Consider the following 22436-nt stretch of genomic DNA (forward strand, 5'->3'; position numbering starts at 1 on the left):
GCGATGGGGAAGGTGCTATCTAAAATCTTCGGGAACAAGGAAATGCGGATCCTCATGTTGGGCCTGGACGCGGCCGGCAAGACAACAATCCTGTACAAGTTGAAGCTGGGCCAGTCAGTTACCACCATTCCCACGGTGGGTTTCAACGTGGAGACGGTGACTTACAAAAACGTCAAGTTCAACGTCTGGGATGTGGGTGGCCAGGACAAGATCCGGCCGCTCTGGAGGCATTACTACACCGGGACCCAGGGGCTGATCTTCGTAGTGGACTGCGCCGACCGCGACCGCATCGACGAGGCCCGCCAGGAGCTGCACCGCATTATCAATGACCGGGAGATGAGGGACGCCATAATCCTCATCTTCGCCAACAAGCAGGACCTGCCTGATGCCATGAAACCCCACGAGATCCAGGAGAAACTGGGCCTGACCCGGATTCGGGACAGGAACTGGTATGTGCAGCCCTCCTGTGCCACCTCAGGGGACGGACTCTATGAGGGGCTCACATGGTTAACCTCTAACTACAAATCCTAATGAGCATTCTCCACCCATCCCCCGGAAGGAGAGAAATCAAAAACCCATTCATAGGATTATCGCCACCATCACCTCTTTCAATTGCCACTTTTCTCTTCTCTTGAATTTGAACTCTGGAGTTACTGTTCTACGGTTTGGGAGGGGTTGGGGTTTATTTTGTTCTTGGTTTTCTTTTCTTTCCTCTTTTTTTTTTTTGGCTTTGCGTTAGGATGCTCTGATCTGATATTTGACATGAACACAAAGTGCTAGATATTCTCGTTGACTTCCAGCAAATGGGATGGGGGAAATATAGCAGTTCTTGGTAAAGTCCTTTATAATAATGGTTTGATTTTTTTATTTCGAGAGAATCTTTTTTTTCCCCAATGTATGCTTTTTTCCTTTTTGCCCAGTTTCCTTATCACTTGCTGTACTGTAGATGGCTTATTTTGCATTCATGCAGACTGTGTTACAAGTCTGTTTCATCTAGTAAACTGAAAATTATTGCTTAATCAAACTGCCGTTTGTCTTTTATATTTAAGGCCTTCCCCCCCTTCCTTATGAATTATAATTTAGTAATTTCAAATGTGACCTTTTATATCTAAGACCAGTATAGTAAACTTAGCCCACAGTGGCAAATAATGAGTAATACCATTGTAATATGTTCCAGTTGCACATCAGTATGTTAAACAGGTAATGTAAGAAGTTCTTTGAAATGTCAGCTATTAAGTTCTGAAACATACATCATGCATGAGTAAGAATAAAACCCAAGTTCCCCTTAAAACTTAGCTAACTTTCAGCGCATAAAAATAGGAAAGTGTAACCCGTCAAGGACACAGTTTTTTTTTTTTTTTTAACTACAAAGTTAGCAACTTTGCAGTTTTCCCTTTTTTAACTTTAAAAATAGACTCCTTCCAGAAAATGGAGCAATAATGGTGTATGCTACACACAGATGAAATATTTGTAGATATTTTAAGTAAACTTTGGGCAAAACTGGAATATATACCTTAACTTTGTTTCCCGTGTCTAAAACCAGTAGTTTTTAAATTACTAAGACATTTACTTTGTCATTAAAAAGCATTTAACAGTTCAAATTATATGCACCTTTTATCTACTTGGAAAAATATACATTCCTGTTTTCACATTACAGCAACTGATTAAGCTGAAATAAGTCATTTTTTTATAGATGAGTGATCCACATCTCCATTAATTAGAACACTGGAAAAATGTTTTATAAAAAAGATATTTAATTTTGTTTGATTGTAGGATTAATTCATGCAAATAGTAAATCAGATAGTCTGTTGGTTCAGTAGTACACTGTCTCCTTTAAGGAAGGAAATGTGATGAATGAATGATGTGTAGACTTGGGGTGACAATTAAAAGAGAAGTAGGATGAAGAGAAAGAACCTACAGATGACAATGAATGTAAACTTATTTTTCTTCAAGGATAAGCAGTGTGCTCACTGGTAATATCCAGATCATAACAAGATTACTTGGTTAGCTGGTTAGGACCAGTGACTAGATTGAGACCACTATGAAAATATTATGAACCAAATGTTAATGCTTGATATACAGAATTGTAAAGCAGCATCTGGTTCTTATATAGCCTTAAGGATGAATTTTAGCAGTCCTCAAGGAATTAAACTTAGGGTATTTCAGAACTGTAGGCTGCAAAGGCAGTGTACAGGAAAAGGTAGAGTGGGTTTTGCTTATGAGGGTATCTGAAAACTAAAACTGAGCGGTATATCATGGTATAGTTGGACAGTATTGGTCCTTCATTCTTCGGCCATATTGTATAATGGAGCTTTAACCAAAGATATATGAGAAGCATAAGGCTATGGAAAATCAACTAGTCAAAGTAAAACTCTTGACAAACATATATACTTAAAGCAGATTAGAAAAGGTGCTATGTTGTAGGCTCCTGCCAGTGCAGAAGGGTTTTTGAATTCAAGATGCAACTAAATTACAAAGTTCTCAGTTTCACTTTAGTAGAAGTATCTCTAGAAATGAAGCAGATAAACACATCTAAGAACATTTTGTTTGCCTTCTAAAATTTCCAAAGCTCCACCATAAATATAATTCTTAGTGTTTTAAATGATTACATTTTAAGGTACATAAGTAATGGGTTATGCAAAATATCAATGCTACAGTAACATCCTGAAACAAAACAAGCACAAAGGTATAAATGCCTAAACTGGAGGAAACTTGAAACCCTCATGTTAATTCTTAAATGTAGTATTTCTAACTTGTGACAGACATATTGGTAGGCAGCCATTTTTGTGAATTAAAATAACTGGGGGCATAGTTAAAATTTTATATATCAAGTGATCGCTATTGAATGTTGCAGGTGAGATGTTATTTTTAGTTTTATTTGAAATGTCTGAAAAGGAGGGAGGGGGAAGCAAATATTTGAAATTTGGAAAACCCTAAACCTTTTGCTAAGAAATTGTAATTTTCACTTAACATTTTCTTAAAGGATATAAGGGGTTTATAATTGATGTAGTTAAATTGGATAGTAACTATTGGTAAGATTATGGAACAGGTAATTACAGCCCACAGAAAAAGTTATAATCTTAAGGATTAAAAAAAATAAGATCCTGAAGTTTTTGTTTAATTGCATCAATTTCTGTATTTATGTGAAACAGTAAGTTTTGAATGAGGTTACTCTTGTCTAAGTAAATGAGTCTGTAGACTGTGATCTCCCCAAACTAAAAAGTACAGTACATGGAATTGTGTTCTTTATGGTTGTAGTGTTGGTAAAGCACTAATATGCAGAAAATAAAGGAATTACACAGTGCAGTTTCTCACGTTACATTACTCGTTTGAACTAGATAAGAGGGAAATATGGTGTGTTGGGCTTTGTTATTTTCCAGGGGTATATATGGTAAAAAGTTATTTAATTTGGGAGTAATTCAACTTCTATAAGAATAACCACAAAAGAAAGAATCAGTTTGATTCTAGTAAATATTGGCTATTAAAGGTTTGTCTTGTTTTAGTTTCAATGAACTTAATCTGATTTTATCATCATTAGGAACACAAAAAACAGTTGAGGGTAGTTTTTTTTTTATTAGAATTCCACAGCAGACTTTATTGATTTTCCAAATTACAACCTTAGTATTTTTATAAATACAGCATTGTATTTGTGAAGAGTTGGCCTACAGAGTACTCTTAACTCTTGACAGACTTGGAATTTAATGTGTCTTTAAAGGTCAAAGTTGCTTGTGTGATAACTATGGCAGAATTGGTGCCACTTGGGAAGTACAATAGTAGATGAAAAATAACTTGGGTAAGAATAATTTTTATGTGGTTTTATAAGCATTCCCTCCACTATCAGCAAATTTTATAGTTTAAGAGTGTAATCTCTGGGGTATTTAACTCCCACACTAATATTTATAAATATATTTGCTGCAGTTATCAATATGTTAGTGAAAGCAGTAGAAAATATTTTCCTCTTTAATGAGTTTTTAGGCTTTAGTATAAGCTTAGTAATTCAGTAGCTGTAATCAGAATAGTGATGGAGCTTACTAAATTTCCAAAATTATTTCCTCAATATTTGGCCAAATATCTATCATGTACATTATTGATAGTAAGGCATACTTTTTCTGTTTCTTTAGAGGTAAAAATTCCATTTGTAAATCCACATACAGTAATTATAACTTATAGACCAATCACTGAACTGAACATAATCTATTTAGAATATAACTTTCAATAGAATCTAGGTTTTTGCTTTAATTAAATGGTAGGGACTAAATAGGAAAGATTACAGTATTAGGTGATTTATAAAAATGGTTGAGACATGGAACCATGGACTAGCTAGAATAACCTCCCTGCTTTGTGAAACTTCAAAGTTGCCAGACTAGATTAGTGACTTGAATGGGCAAGGAACACATACGTGAGATCAAAGAAGGCCGAACAGATCTGTGGAGGGTTTTAGGAGTTACAATTGCAATTTGTTATTAAGTTAGCTAAAGTAATAGTAAACTTAAAGAGAATTATACTGTAAGAACTATCTTCACTTTGCGAGACAATAAGAAAATGCTTTAAATTTTAGCCTTTTTTTCCTTTTAAGTTTTATGATTACTCAAAAGAACTTTAAAATGAGAATACAGTACTTGTCAGCCTTGACTTGGAACATCTTTTCATTTGTTAAATTATTTAATACAGAATATATATTTCCTCCATAGTATGTATTTTATAATTATTAAAGTAGATTTTCTTTGCCAAGAGCCTGCTATTAGTCCTGGCATTGCTTAGATATAGGAGATAACTTTTTTGGGGGGGGGGAGTGGGGGGAGAGGTTTTTCACTATAGGGCACGTGCACTCGCCAGACAGACATAGAGACAGAAAGCGAGAAATCATCCCCCAGGGGGGATGGTCACGCCGCAATCCCTTCTCCATTCTCCTCTTGGGATCTTGGGCACGCACGCACATGCGCCCGGTGTGAGTTTTAAGCCACCGGCTCCGGGACGTGAACCAGGGTCGACTATGTGGGAGTCCAGCGACATAGCCATTATGCTAACTGCTGGTTCCCAATATAGGAGATAACTTTGTGGGAAAGAAAACTCTGCCTTCGTAGAACTTAGAGTTGGAGGAAAACAAAGATCAGATGATAAGAGTATATTAGATGATACACTATGTATTATATAGTATGTAGGGGAACAGGTAGGGATATGTTCAGGGAAGTCCTCATTTGAAAAGGGGACAGTTAAGGAAATATTTGAAAATGTTATCAGTTTAATTGGCACAGTTATAAAAAGATATGTGTAGGGGCCAGCAGGTGGTGTGGTGGTTAAAGCGCTGGATACTCCCACATGGCGGACCATGGTTCAAGTCCTAGACCTGGTGGCTTGCTTTTTCACTTTCCCTCTCCCTGTGTATGTGTCTCTCTGGTCAAATAAAAATAAATGTATGAATTTTTTTTTAAAAAAAGATATATGTAGTATAAAGCAGGGGTGGAAAGACTGGCCAAGGGCAAATCTGACTACAGCCTATTTTTATAGGGACTGTGCTGTGAATGGTTTTTACATTTTTAAAGGACTTAGGAGTCTTTTGTTTGTTTAACAGAGGTTTTTGCTATAGGGTACATGCACTTGCTGGAGAGAGAGATAGCTGGAGAGACAGAGACGAAAAGCGAGAACTCACCCTCCAGGGGAGATGGCCATACCACAATCTGCTCTTTATTCTCCTCTCGGGATCTTGGGCACTTGCACAAACACGCTTGGCCAGTTTTTAAGTCACTAGGTCCAGGACTTGAACTGTAGTAGAATATGTGGGAGCCTAGTGATGTAACCATTACGCCACCTGCTGCTCCCAAACACTTAGGAATTGTAAGGAAAAAACATGAATATGTTACTTAAAAAGCCTGTTATTTACTATCTGGCCTTGTGCGGAAAATATTGATCCTGAGTGGGAAGGGAAGTCCAATTTTAAAGACATTATCAAAATATATAGGAAATGCAGCAGTTTAAAGAAAGTGGTTTAAATGAGTTGAGTAGTCAAAATTTTAGCAAACAGTGGCATATAATAATTTACCATATTCACACACCTAGTTAGACCTAAGACTTATAATTGAGTCGTCTAACCTGAATTTTCTAAATAAGATGAAAAGTGTGAAATCAGTTTCTTAAATTTTGATTTTAACATTATTTAAAATTTCATCTCATTTAAATATTTCCTTCATTTTTATGGTAGTTTTACTGGTCTTTGGAGTTAAATTAAATGTGCTTCTCTGGTAAAGTGCTCTTTCATCCAAATAACCTAGATTACTTTGGAATAGGTTCGGATAACATCATTCAACTGTGGCTTTTTTTTTTTTTCTTCTTTTAAATTTTATCAGAGAGTGTGTACAGTTGCCAGAGAGAGAGAGAGAGAGGGCTAACACTTGAGTGAAGACATTTACCCCCCATGGGGGATGGTCACACCACAATTCTTTCTCCTCTGTTTCTCCCTGATATGGTAATTTTGAGCAGCATGTACACATAGGCCCAGCATGTTTTTCAAACTTCTGGGTCCAGGATTAGAATCATACAGTCAGCCATGGGGAATCAAGCCACCTTCACCACCAGGCCACCAGATGGCTTCAACTGTGGCTTTTATTTACTTGGTATTACTATAGTCAAGTCCTGAGTCCATTATTTTAAATTGTAAGAGAAAGTGTTTTATTGACTTGGAAACACTCTTTGTTATAGGGTGCATTTGCTGCTGGAGAGGCAGAGACAGAAAGCGAGAAAGCACCCCCAGGGGGTGTGGCCCCACTGCAATCCCTTCTCCAGTCTCCTCTCAGGATTTTGGGCACTCATGAACACGTGCCTGGCATGAATTTCAAGCCACTGGGTCCAGGCCTTGAACTGAGGTGGGAGTCCAGCAACATAACCTTTACACCATCTGCTGGTCCCATGAAACATTTTTTTAAGAGATTTTTTTTTTTTTTTTTATTGCTATAGGGGGTGTGTGCTTGCTGGAGAGAGAGTGAGAAATCATTCCCCAGAGGGGATGGCCACACTGCAATCCCTTCTCCCCCGTTCTTAGGATTAGGTCACACCTGTATAGGCGCCCAGCTTGTTTCAAGCCACCAGATCCAGGGCTTGAACCTCAGTCAGCCATATGGGAGTCCAACGCCTAACTACTATGCCACCTGCTGGCCCCGACTTGGAAACTTATGTTATATGACACTTGTTTTTTTCTAGTATTCTAACTGATAAAACTAGGAAATAATTTACTTCACACATGAATTGTTTCTTGCCTGAAGAGTCGTTTTAGTATAGAAACTGATAAACTAAGGATGAGTATAGAACCTGTATTTTAAAAGGGAAATGAATTTACCAAGAGTTTGGAAGTAAGTTTTCTGGAGGTTATTTACAAAAAAGTTTTAAGAAAATCAAAACAGTGGTGATTCATAGAGAAACCTATGTGAAACTGGTCATTCATACCCATAAAAGCTGTTTTCCAGGGACTGGCAGGTGGTATAGTGATAAAAGTGCAGGACTCCCACATGGCTGACCGTGGTTCAAGTTCTGGACCTGGTGGCTTGGTTTCTCACTTTTCCTCTCTCTCTCTCTGGTCAAATTAAAAAATAATAACAATAAATAATTTTTTAAAACTATTTTTTATTATAACTGGATAGGCTGGCCTAAAAGGGTCATAGCATGATGGAGGGGCGAGGGAAGGAGACCTCAAACGAGCAAAAACAAATTTATTAGAGTTGAAAAGCAAGAATTTGGATCTTTGAAGTTTGTTTTAAGATGGTAAACCAAAGTGTTTTCTCTCCATATCTTTGTTTTTTAAAAGTTTTATGAATAAGTCTTAGGTTAGAGTTTGGTCTAAAGAGATCAATTGGAAAGTCATCTAAAAAAAAGTTAGCATTCTTGTATGTTTGCCACTTGCCTGGCATTATTCTAAGCATTTCATACATATTCTATATATTCTCACAACAACCTTAGGAGATAGAGCTCCCATTTTATAGCTGAGCTTCTGGAGGCACAGAGACACATAAGTTGCCAAGCGAGGACTTGGATTCAGGTCTTTAACTATATTATGAATATAACTGAGGTGAACTGGTGGTTAATAATGTTCTTAGTTTGTGTGTATTTTCTTTTTTTTTTTTTAGTTTACTATAGGGCACATGTGCTCTCCAGAAACAGAGAGAGAGAAAAAAAAAAATAAGAAAGCATTGCCCCAAGGGGGACGACCATGCTGTAATCCCTTTCTTCTCAGGATTTTGGACACAGACACATGCACCTAGCTTGTTTTTCTGTATTTATTTTTTTAGAGATTTTTTGCTCTAAGGCATGTGCACTCGTCAGAGAGACAGACAGAAAGTGAAAAATCACCTCCCACAGGAGGCATGGCCACACTGTAATCCCTTCTCCATTCTCTTCTCGGGATTTTGAGCACACACACACATGCACCCGGTGTGAGTTTTAAACCACCAGGTCCAGGACTTGAACTGCAGTGGACTATGTGGGAGTCCAGGAACATAACCATTATACCATCTGCTGGTCCTATACCCAGCATTTTTTCCAATCAGCTTGGTCTGGGACTCAAACTGCACAGTCAGCCATGTGTGATCCAACCACCTTAACTACCATGCCACCTGGCTGGCCTGGTATGTATTTTCTTATACATAGTTTGCTTTAAGTAATTTTTAAAAAAATAATTATTTTTTTATTTAACTTATTTTATTTTATTTTATTTTATTTTGACCAGAGAGGGATGAGGGTGAGAAGGAGGACTGAGAAAGCAAGCCTGTAGGTCCAGGACTTGAACTGCAGTTGGCCATGTAGGAGTCCAGCACCCTTAACCACCACGCCACCTGCTGGCCCCTTGAATAATTTTCTTATTTGACCATTAATAGGTTTTTATTTGCATATAATTTTAGTCTTCTGTGCAATTGAGAACACAGTATTTGATTATATTTGAGAGACTCTTTTTCTGTAAAACTCAAATGTAACTATTTGATTGTGAATTTTACAAATCATTGTGAAAAACAGGAAAATGTGAGCTGATTATTTACATACTTATTTATAATAGACTCCTTTCAATTTAAGAAGATCTAAAGTACACAATTTATCTCTACCAAACACATTTATAACTACAGACATTTTAGGTACTATTTAATAAGTGAATTTCTTGCTTTATAGATACCTCTACAACTCACTTTTTTTCCTTTTTAGGTCTTTGCCAAGTGGCATGTGCATTCTTTGGAGAGAGAGGGAGAGACAGAGAGAGAAATAGAGAGAGAGAAAGTGAGAAATTACCCCTCAGGGGATGGTCATGCCACAATCCCTTCTCCATTTCCCTTTTGGGATTTTGGGCACACACGTGCACATGTATGGGTGTACACACACACACACACACACACACACACAGTGTTTTTCAAGCTGTCCAAGACTTGAAATGCATAGTGGGCCACGTATGATCCAGCTGTCTTAACTACCATGACACTGGCTGGCCCTGTAAATTTTCTTAAAAAAAATCCTTGGGGCCAGGTGGTTAAGCCTGGATTCCCACATGACTGATCATGGTTTAGTCTCGGGTCCAAAGGTGTAAAATCATGTCTAGTGTGTGTGCGTGCATGGACAAAATACCAAGAGGAGACCAGAGGAGAAGGTATTGTAGTGTGATCATCCTGCACTGCCCCCCCCCCGGGGGGGGGAGTAGTTTCTCACTTTCCCTCTTTTTCCCTGTCTCTTGTGAGCACATGTGCCCTATGCAAAAAACTAAAAAACAAAATGCAACATCCTCATACTAGGTAGAACCTAGTGTCTAGGGTCCACTAGAGTGCTTTACTCATGTGTTTTGGAGTATAAACCAGGACTAAGAGTAAACATTGCTAATTTTGGTAAAATGAAAAATTCCTTACTAAAAATGCTGTTTTGGGCTAGCCCTGTGGCCTAGTGGTTAAGAGAACTAGCTCTTACATGGCTAACTATGACTAAGGTCTAGGTCCTGGACCCAGTGGCTTGAAAAATGCTGGGTGGGGACCAGCAGATGGCATAATGGTTACATCATTGGATTCCCATGTAGTCGACCATGGTTCGAGTCTTGGATCTGGCAGCTTAAAACAGGCTCGTGTGTGTGTGTGTCCAAGATCCCGAGAGGAGAATGGATTGTGGTGTGACCATCCTCCCTGAGGGATGATTTCTCTCTTTCAGTCTGTCTCTTTCTTTCTGGCAAGCACATACACCCTATGGCAAAAATCTCAAAAAAAAAAAAAAATGCTGGATGTGTGTGCCAGTATGTCCCAAATCCCTACAGGATAGAGAGAGAGGAGAAGGGATTGTGGTGTGACCATGTCTCATTGGGGTATACTTTCTCCCTCACCCTCTATCTTTGTGCCTTTTTGTCTCTGGTCAGCACACATGCCCTTTGGTAACTAAAACAAAATCCTATTTTATTTATAAGTAATTTCCATATGAAGTCCAAATATAAGACTAGGGAAGACATATGAAGACACTTTAAAACATTTGTAGAGGTGCCAGCAAGTGGGGAGTGATTAAGGCACTGGACTCCTACATGGCTGACTGTGGTTTGAGTCCCACACCTGGTGACTTGCTTTCTCACTTTCCCTTTCTCTCTCTGATCCAGTTAAAAACTAATAAAAATAAATAATTCTTAAAAAATAATTTTGTGAGAATGGAATTAAAGTACAAATGTATTTTTCTGCAAAAGAATTTTGGAAATCATGAATTTTTTTTCATTTTTTCTATGAAGTTAAAAAAATTTTTAATTTTATTTATTTATTAATTTTTATAATTTGCTATAGGTTTTGTGTGCTCACCAGAGAGAGAGAGAGAGAGAGAGAGAGAAAGTGAGGAAGCAATCAGCCAGACCTGGGGCTCAAACCATGGCTAGCCATTTGGGAGTCCAGCATCCCAACTACCACACCAACTACTAGCCTCTCTATGAACTTTTTTAAAGTTTATTTTTTGTTTGTGATAGCACATGTGTCATGAGAAAGAGAATTCCCCAACAGGGCATGGTCATACTAAATCCTTTTTTCTCCAGTTCTTCATCCCATTAGGATTCTGGGTGCTTGTGCATTTGTCCAGTGTGAATTAGACGGGACCAGAATTCAAACCCTGGTCAGCCAAATGGGATCTGTCCTACTCTGCACATTGCCTGACTGCTGCGCCGTAGGACTGGCCCTTTTAGGAACTTTCTGAAGATCCCAAGTACACATGAAGTGTTCAAAGTAAGTAGTTAAGTGCTATGTTAAATACTAGAGGAGTTATAGTGTGAACCGGAATGGACTAGAGAAGGCCAATGGGAATCAAGTTAGACGTACAAAGTCAGAGCATCAGATTATTATCATTTATTGCATGTCCATTGTCTGCTAGGCTTTGCTGTATTACATGCATTATCTCAGTTAAAATATGTGGGCAAATATACATGGGTAGATTATACATGCACACACACACACATACACACATACATACACATAGACTATTTGGTTAGGCAGAGAATAGACTCATTTGGTTAGGGTTGCTAGATTTAGCAAGTAAAAATATAGGGTACCTAGTTAAATTTCACTTTTAGATAAACAATTTTTCAGTACAAATATATCCTAAGCAATATGCTGAAATTTCATACTAAAGATTTGTTTTTTTTTTATCTGAAATTCTAATTTAACTGGCCCTTCTATATTTTATCTTCAAGCCTTTATCTGATTTGAGTAGTAGGAAGAAGATAAAATGGTAGTTATTGGAAAAATGAGATTTTTATGAGACCTCAAGAGTTAGACTAAATATTTTATATTGTTTTATGTAAAGGGAGCTGCTGAATTTTTATATATAGAAGAGCTTGTGTGCTAATATACATATATTATAGTCAAAATGTTTAGGAATATTAATCTAATGGCTTTGTATAAAATTGTGTATGAGGATTGTGAATGGAAGTTGGAAGAATTCCTTTCAGGACACTTTGTTAATAATTCAGTTGAGAAATGAGGACCAAGTATAGTACAGAAAAAATGAGAAAGAAGTAAGATAATGAAATAAACTGAAATACATTACTTGTGAAAGAAGAAGTAATTTTTTTTTGGAGAGTTTTTTTTTTTTGCTATAGGGCTTTGTCCACTCATTGGAGAGACAGGCAGAAAGTGAGAAATCAGCCCCACAAGAGGGATGGTCACAATGCAATCCTTTCTCCTCCATTCTCCCCTCAGGATTTTGGGCATGGACATACATGAGCCCAAAACATGAGTTTTTAAGTTGCCATGTCTGGGACATGAACCATGGTCGACTATGTGGGAGTCCAACGACATAAACATTATGCCAGCTGCTGGTCCCAGAAGAAAGAATTTTTCATCCTTAATTATATTTTTTAAAGAATTATTTAACTTTATTTATTTATTTACTTATTTTAATTTGACCAGAGAGGGACAAAGCGAGAGAGAGAAAGAGAAAGAAAGCAAGCCGCCAGGTCCGGGACTCAAATTGTGGGGGTTCTATGCCCTTAGCCACCATGCCACCTGCTGGCCCCTTGATCCTTAATTTTATGTAAGAGATAATGATAGCACCACCAAAGAAAGAAACCAGACTATACAGTAAATTTAAATAGGCTTTGATAATTGGATAGATTATATCGTTTGCAATGCTAAGAAAAAGAGTTTTAGTTTGTTAGGCATTCTCTCCCAACTGTTCTGTTTTTGAGCAGTCCTGACCAGTAGAAATACAGTGTAAGCCACACATGTAATTTAACATTTTTTAGTAGTCACATTTTAAAAAGTAAAGAGAAATGGGTGATTTTTTTTTTTTTTTTTTTTTTTTTTGCTACAGGGTTCGTGCACTCGCCAGACAGACAGAGAGACATAGAGAAAGTGAGAAATCACCCCCCCCAGGGGGATGGTCACGCCACAATCCCTTCTTCTCCATTCTCCTCTCGGGATCTTCGGCATGCACGCACACGCAGCCAGCGTGAGTTCTAAGCCACCGGGTCCGGGACGCGAACCCCGGTCGACTACGTGGGAGTCCAGCAACATAGCCATTACGCTAACTGCTGGTTCACTTTTTTTTTTTTTTTAAATTAGTGGCTAGAGAGTGCATCTGTTTCCCAGAGAGAGAAGGAGAAAGTACCCTCCAATGGGGCATGGTCACATTGTAGTCCCTTCTCCATGCGTCCATACTTTCAGGATTTGGGACATGCATGCACTTGCTCGGCATGATTTTCAAGCCACCTGGAACAGGATTCCAATTGCAGATGGCAATGTGGGATCTGACTCTCTTAACTACTAGGCTATAGGACTGACCTGAAAATATCTCTAATGATATGTTTTATTTAACCCAATATAGCAAATATTTTATTTTAATATATCACCAGTATAAAATAATTATTGAGGTATTGTACATTTTTAAAAATAATTATTTAATTCCATTTGTTATTAATATTTTTTTAATTTGACCAGAGAGAGACACAGAGAGTAAAAGGAAAAGGGAGAAAGCAAGCTGCCAGGTCCGGGACTTGAACTGTGGTCGGCTATGTGGGAATCCAGAATGCCACCTGCTAGCCCCCAAGGTATTGTACGTTTTTTATTTCAGACACGATCTCTGTGCTCCAAGTGTAAATATTCATAGTATTAATGCATCTCAATTTAGACTAGCTACATTTCAACTGTCAATAGTCACATGTGACTAGTGGCTATTATACTGAACAGTTCATTCTCTCTTTTTTTAAGACAGAGAGATTTTTGCTATAGGGTACATGTACTTGACAGAGAGAAAGCGAGAAATCATCCCCGGGGGGGGGGAAGGGGAGGTGGCCATGCCGCAATCCTTTCTTCTCCATTCTCCTCTTGGAATTTTGGACATGCACGCATATGTGCCTGGCATGAGTTTTAAGTTGCCGGGTCCAGGACTCGAACCACATTGACTACATAGAAGTCCAGTGATGTAACCACTATGCCATCTGCTGGTCCCAACATTCTGAACACTTTTTAGCTTGTCTTGTCCTTACTTTGAGAGGTGCCAGATATATTCTATATCTGTAGAGCATTTGGTCAGGAGTCATGGGAGTGTGTAGATGTGCTTTTGGTGTGTTAGTGTTCAAGCGTCTTCATTTCTTTTAGTGGGTCAGAATTTGTAAACTCATAAACTTACTCATAAGGAACTCAAGATTTAAGGCATGTAAGTATCTAAAAAAATACCTTGAAAAAGCAGAACAAGTAAACCAGGAGTTAGCGTAATGGCTATGTCGCTGGGCTCCCACGTAGTCGACCGCGGTTCGTGTCCCGGACCCGGTGGCTTAAAACTCACGCCGGGCACGTGTGCGTGCGTGCCCAGGATCCCGGGAGGAGAATGGAGGAGAAGGGATTGTGGCGTGACCATCCCCCCTGGGGGGTGATTTCTCGCTTTCTGTCTCTATGTCTCTCTCTGTCTGTCCGGCGAGCGCACGCGCCCTACAGTGAAAATCTCTCCAAAAAAAGCAGAACAAGATGGAGCACAGACATATTTTAAGAGGTTTGTGCAGGGTAGCAGAAAATACATATTTTAATGAAATTATTTTTATGCCCATGGCAATTTGACTATTCATTTTTCAGAGGTGGAAAAAAAAAATCCTGAAAAATCTGTGTGGCATGTTCTGAGTTTGATCTACTATTAATTGAATTATGTAATAGAATTTCAGTTTTGAAAGCTTGTAGAAAGACTCGGTTTATTTAACAGATTATGATGTAGTAGCACTTGAAAGCTAACTCTAAAGTAATCAAAAGTTTGTCTTCTCTCCCTCTGTATTACAATTAGAAGGGTGAGGGTTAAGGCCAAGAGGTTGAATCATCTAAGGAAATGACTCAATGACTCTGAACCATAACTTTCCTTTTTCTGAGGCTTTGACTTTGAGAGTTTAATGTTGAATTTAAAAAAAAAAATCTTGCTTTCTATTAGTAAATTAAGAATACAGCTTTTTAAAAATTTATTTATTTTTTATTTTTATTGTTTTTGTAGAGGTTTTGCCATAGGGCGCGTACACTTGCCAGACAGACAGAGAGAGACAGAGAGACAGAAAGCGAGAAATCACCCCCCAGGGGGGATGGCCACACCACAATCCCTTCTCCTCCATTTTCCTCTCGGGATCTTAGGCATGCACGCACACGTGCCCAGCATGAGTTTAAACCACCAGGTCCGAGACTCAAACCACGGTCGACTACATGGGAGTCCAGTGACATAGCCATTACGCTAACTGCTGGTCCCAAGAATACAGCTTTTTATTTTTTGAAAAAATTTAATATTGTATGAATTCATTCTTTTAACAAATATTTAATATAAATACAAGGATATTAAAAGTAGTAGGTATATTCCTCAAACTAACAAAAAGAAAATGTATGTCTCGAAAATATGAGTTGATATAGCAGTATCTGTGTGTATATATTTATCTCTAGGTAACCAGTAGTGATTCTTAATCAGCTTTTAAAACAAGTTTTTTGAGGTTCATAACTTATGACTCATTTATGGACTTAACAGAGTAAACTTAAAAATGCAGGTACTATTGACACATCATATTTCTCTTTTATATACTGGAGTTTTTTTCTTAGCCATGAACTGTTTCTTAGGAACCTTGAGGCTAAAACTGAATGAACACATTGCATTATGACTTATATTTGAAACGTTAAAAACCTGAACTATAACTAATGATCAAATCTGTGGGTAAAAATAGGTAGACAGCTTCAAGTAAACACTGGAATTATTACTTTAAGAATAATTTATTTAATTTTATTAATTATTGTTATGATTATTTTAAAAATAATAATTTATTTTTAATTTTATTGATTCCTTTTTAATTATTATTTTTTAATTTGACCAGAGAGAGACATAGACAGAGAAAGTGAGAAAGCAAGTCGCCAGGTCTAGGACTTGAACCATGGTCAGCCATGTGGGAGTGTCCAGCACCTTAACCACCATGCCACCTGCTGTTACCTTACAATTATTTTAAAATTTGCTACAGGGCATGTGTGTGCACCATAGAGAGAAAGTGAGAAAGCAAGCCACCAGGTCCAAGACTTGAACTGTGGTCAGCCATGTGGGAGTTCAGTGCCATGTGGGCGTTCAGTTTTATTTTATGAAAAATTCTCAGCCTTTTGTGGTTGATTGCTTATCTTTATGATTTGGACTTCTTTTTACAAGATTGGACTGCATTTTCAAATCTCTCCAATTCATAAGTAATATTTAACACAGCAAATGCATTTCATGTAAGGACTTAGTATAAATATTTAGAAACCTTCTTGAGGTATGTTATATCCTATTTTTGTCCTCAAGACAAACTTGAGTTTTAGAATGAAACAGTACATTTGTATTCTTTTTAAATTTAGTATAATAATATGGTAGCAGTATTTTGGAGAAAATGTCTTACCTAAATGCTAACAGGTACCTTTCTTTTATTTTCTATTGGGTATCTTATTGAATAGAGTATGGATTTTAGACTAGCCAGACAAAATTTCTAAATTGTCTGCTGGGTAATTATTCTTTCAATACGGCTGGCGGGGTTATTGTTTACATTTACCTACGTTAATTTTTCTCATTTTATTTTTTGCTATAGGGCATGTATGCTTGCTGGAGAGAGAGACAGACAGAGATAGTGAAGGGGAAAGTGAGAAATTACCTCCCAGAGAGATGGCCACCTCACAATCCCTTTTCTTCCATTCTCCTCCAGGGATTTTGGGCATGGATGCTCAAACACCAGGCATGACTTTCAAGCCACCAGGTCTGGGACTTAAACTGTGGTTGGCCATGTGGGAGTTCAGTGCCTTAACTACTATGCCACCTGCTAGCCTCAATATCTCTCTTTTTAAATCTATGCTAATTTCCAGACAGTTTTTCTTACTGAGAGTCCCATTCTTTTCTTTCTTTCTTTTTTTTTAAAAAAAGAATTATATATTTAATTTTACTTATTATTATATTTTTCATTTACTATAGGGCATATGCACTCATCAAAGAGAGACAGAGAGAGAGAGAGAGAAGGAAAGTGAGAAAGCAAGCCAGTAGGTCTGGGACTGGAACAGAGGTCAACCATGTGGGTGTTTAGTGCCTCAGCCATCACACCACCTGCTTTCCCCAAGAGTCCCATTCTTTTTTTAAAATTTATTTTATTTAATTTTATTTATTTATTTTAATTTGACCAGAAAGGGCTAGAGAGAGAGAGAGACAGTGAGAAAGCAAACTACCAGGTCTGAGATTCGAACCGTGGTTGGCCATGTGGGAGTCCAGTGCCCTTAACCACCCCACTACCACTTGCTGGTCCCAAGAGTTCCATTTTAGTAAAACCTTAAGATGCTGCCTACCAGTGTACTTCAGAGCCCATGTTGATTTGCTGAGAATCAAATAGTGCTTTAGGAAACTGTGACTTCTAGAATACAGTGTTAGAAATACTAGAGAAATCAGCATCTGGAAATAGTCTGTGAATAATGTTATGTTGGCCATTGGTAGGATAGAGAAAAGATTGAAGATGGAAGAGAACCCCATTTCCTGGAGTAGATTATGTGAGACACATACAGTCTTTTCAAAGACATTTGTGGTTTCCTGCCTGACAGGGTTGATGTGAGGAAAGAATTAGAGTCAGGCCTAGATTTGAATCCCAACCTTGCTACTCAGTAGTTACATGAGATTGTCTTTGTCTCAGATTCCTCTTCTAAAAATGGAAATGGTGGGGCAGGCAGGTGGCATGACAGTAAAGATGCTGGGCTCCCACATGATTGACCACAGTTTGAGTTCTGGACCTAGTGGTTTAAGACTCACACTGGATTTATGCATGCCCAAAATCCTGAGAGGAGGATGGAGAAGAGATTGCAGTGGCCATCCTCCCATGGGGTGATTTCTCACTTTCTGTCTCTCTGGCAAGTGCACATGCCCTATAAAAAAAATCCCACTCCCCCAAAAAAAGTATCATTGAAACATTTAAAAATAAATTTTTTATATTTAGAATTTGTATTAAAATAATCTGGGAGTAGGGAGTAGGATTAGAGGTAAAACAATATTGATCATAAACTGGTAATTGTTGAAGAGTGAATGTGCATGGATGCTCATTATTTGTATATTTGAATGGTATATAATAAAATACTTTAAAAATTATGCTTTTGGGACTGGCAGGTGGTATGGTGGTTGAAGTACTGGACTCCCATATGGCTGACTACGGTTCAAATACCAGAACTGGTGGCTTGATTTCTCACTTTCCGTCTCTCTCTCTCTGCCTCTCCCTGGTAATATTAACTAATAATTATAAATACAATAAAGTAAATAATTCTTTAAAAATTATCTTCAGTACATTAAAAAACGTCAGTGAACAAGATATGCTGAGATTATGAAAAAACGATTTGTTATATTATAAATACACCTTTTTTTTTTTTTGAGAGGTTTTTGCTATAGGGCGCATGCGCTCGCCAGACAGACAGAGAGAGACAGAGAGACAGAAAGCGAGAAATCACCCCCCAGGGGGATGGCCATGCCGCAATCCCTTCTCCTCTGTTCTCCTCTTGGGATCTTGGGCACACACGCACACGCGCCTGGCGTGAGTTTTAAGCCACCAGGTCTGGGACACGAACTGTGGCCGACTACATGGAAGTCCAGCGACATAGCCATTATGCTAATTGCTGGTCCCATAAATACACCTTTTAAAGATGGTAATTGACAATAGGCATTATTGATTAAAGAATTTGCTCCAACCGCACAAAATGTGTAGTCATCATTTCTTTGACTAAGAGAAAGGAGTGTCAAGAGGGAAGCCTGAAAAAATCCTGAAGAGGTTTAAATGCTTTTGTCTAATTATCTGAGTCACTCCTTAGGGTGGAGTTTCTGTGGTATGGCTCTCAGCCAACTTAATTTCTAGCTGGAAAAAGAGAGCAGTTGAATCAAGAAACACAGTAGCTAAGTGACTATTTTGACATCAGAACCAGCTTTATATACAAACATTTTCTCAATTATTTCCAAAGTGATAGTGAAGATACACCAGCATTTTATTTTCTGAACCATGGTAATTTACTAAGAATGAAATATCCTGAGTTACGAATATTATTGAAAAAATTCCAGAGAGCAAACAAATGTGGGCCACTTACTCATAGGATGTGGCTATTTTATACAGCTTTGAGACACAGAAGAAAAATATGTATAACTTTGCTGTGTTTAATAATTATTTAAAGGTACATTGATTATGGCAGAAAGCTAAGGATTTACTTTTTGTTTTTTAAATAATTATTTTATTTATCTTTATTTATTTTAATTTGACCAGACACACACACACACACACACACACACAGAGAGAGAGAGAGAGAGAGAGAAAGCCTCTAGGTCTAGGATGCAAACTATAGTTGGCCATGTGGGAGTCCAGCCCCTTAAACCACCATGCCAACCTGCTGGTCCTAGTATCTACTTTTTAAAAAGTCCCTGGAAATCTTGTTGGGGTGAATTCTAGAAACTAATGTATTTGGAAAAAAACTTTCTTGGACAAGAGTTACCATTTAAACAATTGGTTTTCATAATATAGGAATATCTTAGACTGTTGGGAAAGTCATAGCGTATTTTTTCTGTTTTTCTATGCACAAATGTGTCATAACTTTCCCTATGACCCCCAAATTAGATGAATGCACTTAGAATTTCAATCAAGCTTGATGTTCTTTATTGTTCATTAGAGACCTGTTTTTAAAGAACAAAATTAGATGTTAAGTGCCAATTTAGAGACAACAGGGACTATCACCCTTTCTGTTCTGCATTTGTAAAGTAATTGTTCATTGCTTAAATTTTTCCCAAGGGACCAGCCCTGTAACACAGAGGGTAAGTGCTATGTGCTGGGAGTCAGATCCCACATGGCCAACCAGGATTCTAATTGAGCTGCAGGAAACTTGAAAAAATGCCAGGTATGTGTGCATGCATACGTATCCTGGCAGGATGGAGAAACGAAGGACAAAGGATGTGTCAAGACTTTTCCCCATCGTGGGGTTATTTTCATTTTCTCTGGTGAGCACACGAACCCTCTGACAAAAAATAATAACAATAAAAGTTTCCCATGGATTTTGGTATTTTCACTATAACCTGGTATGGTATATATACATACATACATACATACATAATATATACATATATATTTTAATTATGTAATTTTATTTATTAGTATTATTAAATTTGCTATAGGGCACGTACACTTACTTGAGAGAGAGAGAAAGTGAGAAAGCAAACCTCTGAATCTAGGACTTGAACAACAGTTAGCCATGTGGGAGTCCAGCGCTCTAACCACCACACCACCTGATGGTCCCTATATATGTTTTTTAAAGAGATTTTTGCTATAGGGCACATGCGCTCGCCAGAGAGATGTACAGAGAGACATAAAGTGAGAAATCACCCTCTGGGGAGATGGCTATGCTACAATCCCATCTCCTTGTCTCTTCTTGGGATTTTGGGCATGCACGTACGTGCATCCAAGATGAGTTTCAAGGCTCCCAGTCTGAGACTTGAATCGCGGTTGGCCATGTGGGAGTCCAGCAACATAATTGCTTCGCCGTCTTCTTCTGGTCCCAGTAGATTTATATTTATATATTTACATATTAAATATACTACATGTTTATATATTTACATTTATATGCTTTTCATTGAAGTCTCACTTCAGAAATTATGATCATTCAACAATGATACCCATCACCCTCGTCCTTAAGGAGCTTGTAGTGTGCTACTGTGAAGTGGTATAAGCAAAGTGCTATGGGCGCACAAAGGGAGGATTTTAAAAATTCTAATGATGTCGAGGGTGGAGGGTGAGGAGGGAAGGTTGAAGATCGGGAAAGAAAAAAATGAAAGGAAACTTACTTGTATTAAGAACTTACTATTGTGGGTACTATGTTGTCTTATGCCCTTTGTCTTGCAAGAACTGCTTAAAGTTACTTGAAATTACAGCAGTTGTTCTATAGAACTACTTAGGTTCTAGTCCTGGCTCATGATAGCATATATAATACTGTAAAATCTTGGGCAAAGATCACATGAGATATAATTATACTAAAAATTATTTGTTGTACTTAATTTGAAATTTAAATTTAATCAAGTGTCCACTATTAGTATTATTATTTTATGAGGGCAGGAGGGTGGAAGAGGAGAGAAAATGAAAGAGACTTTTTTTTTGGAGAGGTTTTTGCTATAGGTCGTGTGCACTCGCCAGAAAAAGAGAGAGAGACAGAGAGACAGAAAGCAAGAAATCACTCCCAGGGGGAATGGCCACGCCACAATCTCTTCTTCTCCATTCTCCTCTCAGGATCTTGGGCACGCATGCACATGTGTCTGGTGTGAGTTTAAGCCACTGGATCCAGACTCGAACCGCGGTTCGTTACATGGGAGTCCAGCGACATAGCCATTATGCCAACTACTGGTCCCGAGAGAGAGTTTTGACAGGGTCTCCATCTTTCTGTCCCTCAGCTAGCTAGGATTGTAGGTGTGTGAAACCATCCCTGGCTGTGCAGGTTGGGCTGGAAAGTGCTCTTAGGCCTCCTACAAAGTTCTGGTCACTGCACAATGGTGCCTTCCTTCTTGTACCACTGTGGCTGGGCCTGGAGACCTGCTTTTATCTGACCACCCTACCACAGAGGACTAATTAGTAAAATCTTAGAAGACATCTAGAACAGTGCTGGTACATTTAAGTGTTAAGTAAATGTTAGTCTTTATTTTTGGAACTATCTCATTTTATAAATGATGGAAAACTCAGGTTAAATAATTTGCATTTGGTTCCATGCATAAACAGTAATTCATCTGTACTGTAAAGTGCTTAAGCCGCTACAGAAAAAGTTTGGCTGCTCCTCAAAATGGTAAACATAGAGTTATCACATGGCAATTAAGTCTACCCACACTTAAGGGGAAGAGATTAAATACTAAATATGGGTGTAAATATAAGGAGGTGGGGATTATTCAGGGCTATTTTAGAGGCATCCTACCTTAGCATGAGATGGTTACCTGTCCAAATCAAATCTTTTTTATTTTTAATTAATTAATTATTATTATTTAAAAAAATTGTTATAGGACACGTACATTCACCAGAGGGAAAAGGAAAGTGAGAAAGCAAGCTGCCAGGTCCGGGACTCGAACCACAGTCAGCTATGTGGGAATCCAGAGCTCCAACCACCACTGGTTCAAGACAGAGGATACTTCCATACTCCACTGTGATGGGTTGTCCATTTCTTTTTAGAGGGAAACAAAAGGTTAATATACAAAAGATGTTAAAAGTTAACACCTTTTTCTCCTAGTTTCAGTAAAGGAGAACTAAATGCTTATAAAATAATTTAACATATTGCTACTAAGGAATTGAAATTCTCCCTTTGACCAACAAAAGTTAAGTTTTAACTGTTGGCTGTTCTGTACTCTGTAACCTTCAGAGAGAATAGCATCTGTAAAAGCTGAAACTGTTGGAATATATACTTACGTGTGTGTGTCTACAAATTCCAGTCTGCTTAGCAAAGTATTTTTTCATTATTAGATAC

At 38.0% G+C, this 22436-nt stretch overlaps 1 protein-coding gene across 1 annotated transcript; it reads left to right on the forward strand.

Annotated features, from left to right (window-relative positions):
- The first annotated feature begins 3 nt into the window (after nt 1-3).
- Nucleotides 4-3306, forward strand: ARF6 (ARF GTPase 6). Its single transcript, XM_006160503.2, has one exon. The coding sequence runs from the start codon at nt 4-6 to the stop codon at nt 529-531; it is 528 nt and encodes a 175-aa protein (XP_006160565.1). The 3' UTR covers nt 532-3306.
- The last annotated feature ends 19130 nt before the right edge of the window (nt 3307-22436 follow it).

This window comes from Tupaia chinensis, unplaced genomic scaffold (genome assembly GCF_000334495.1).
Source record: "Tupaia chinensis unplaced genomic scaffold, TupChi_1.0 Scaffold000688_1, whole genome shotgun sequence".
In the NCBI taxonomy this organism is placed as follows: Eukaryota; Metazoa; Chordata; class Mammalia; order Scandentia; family Tupaiidae; genus Tupaia; species Tupaia belangeri.

What these genes read in the sequence shown, in the direction of transcription:
- ARF6 (XM_006160503.2), top strand. Translation starts at nt 4, where the DNA reads ATGGGGAAGGTGCTATCTAAAATCTTCGGGAACAAGGAAATGCGGATC.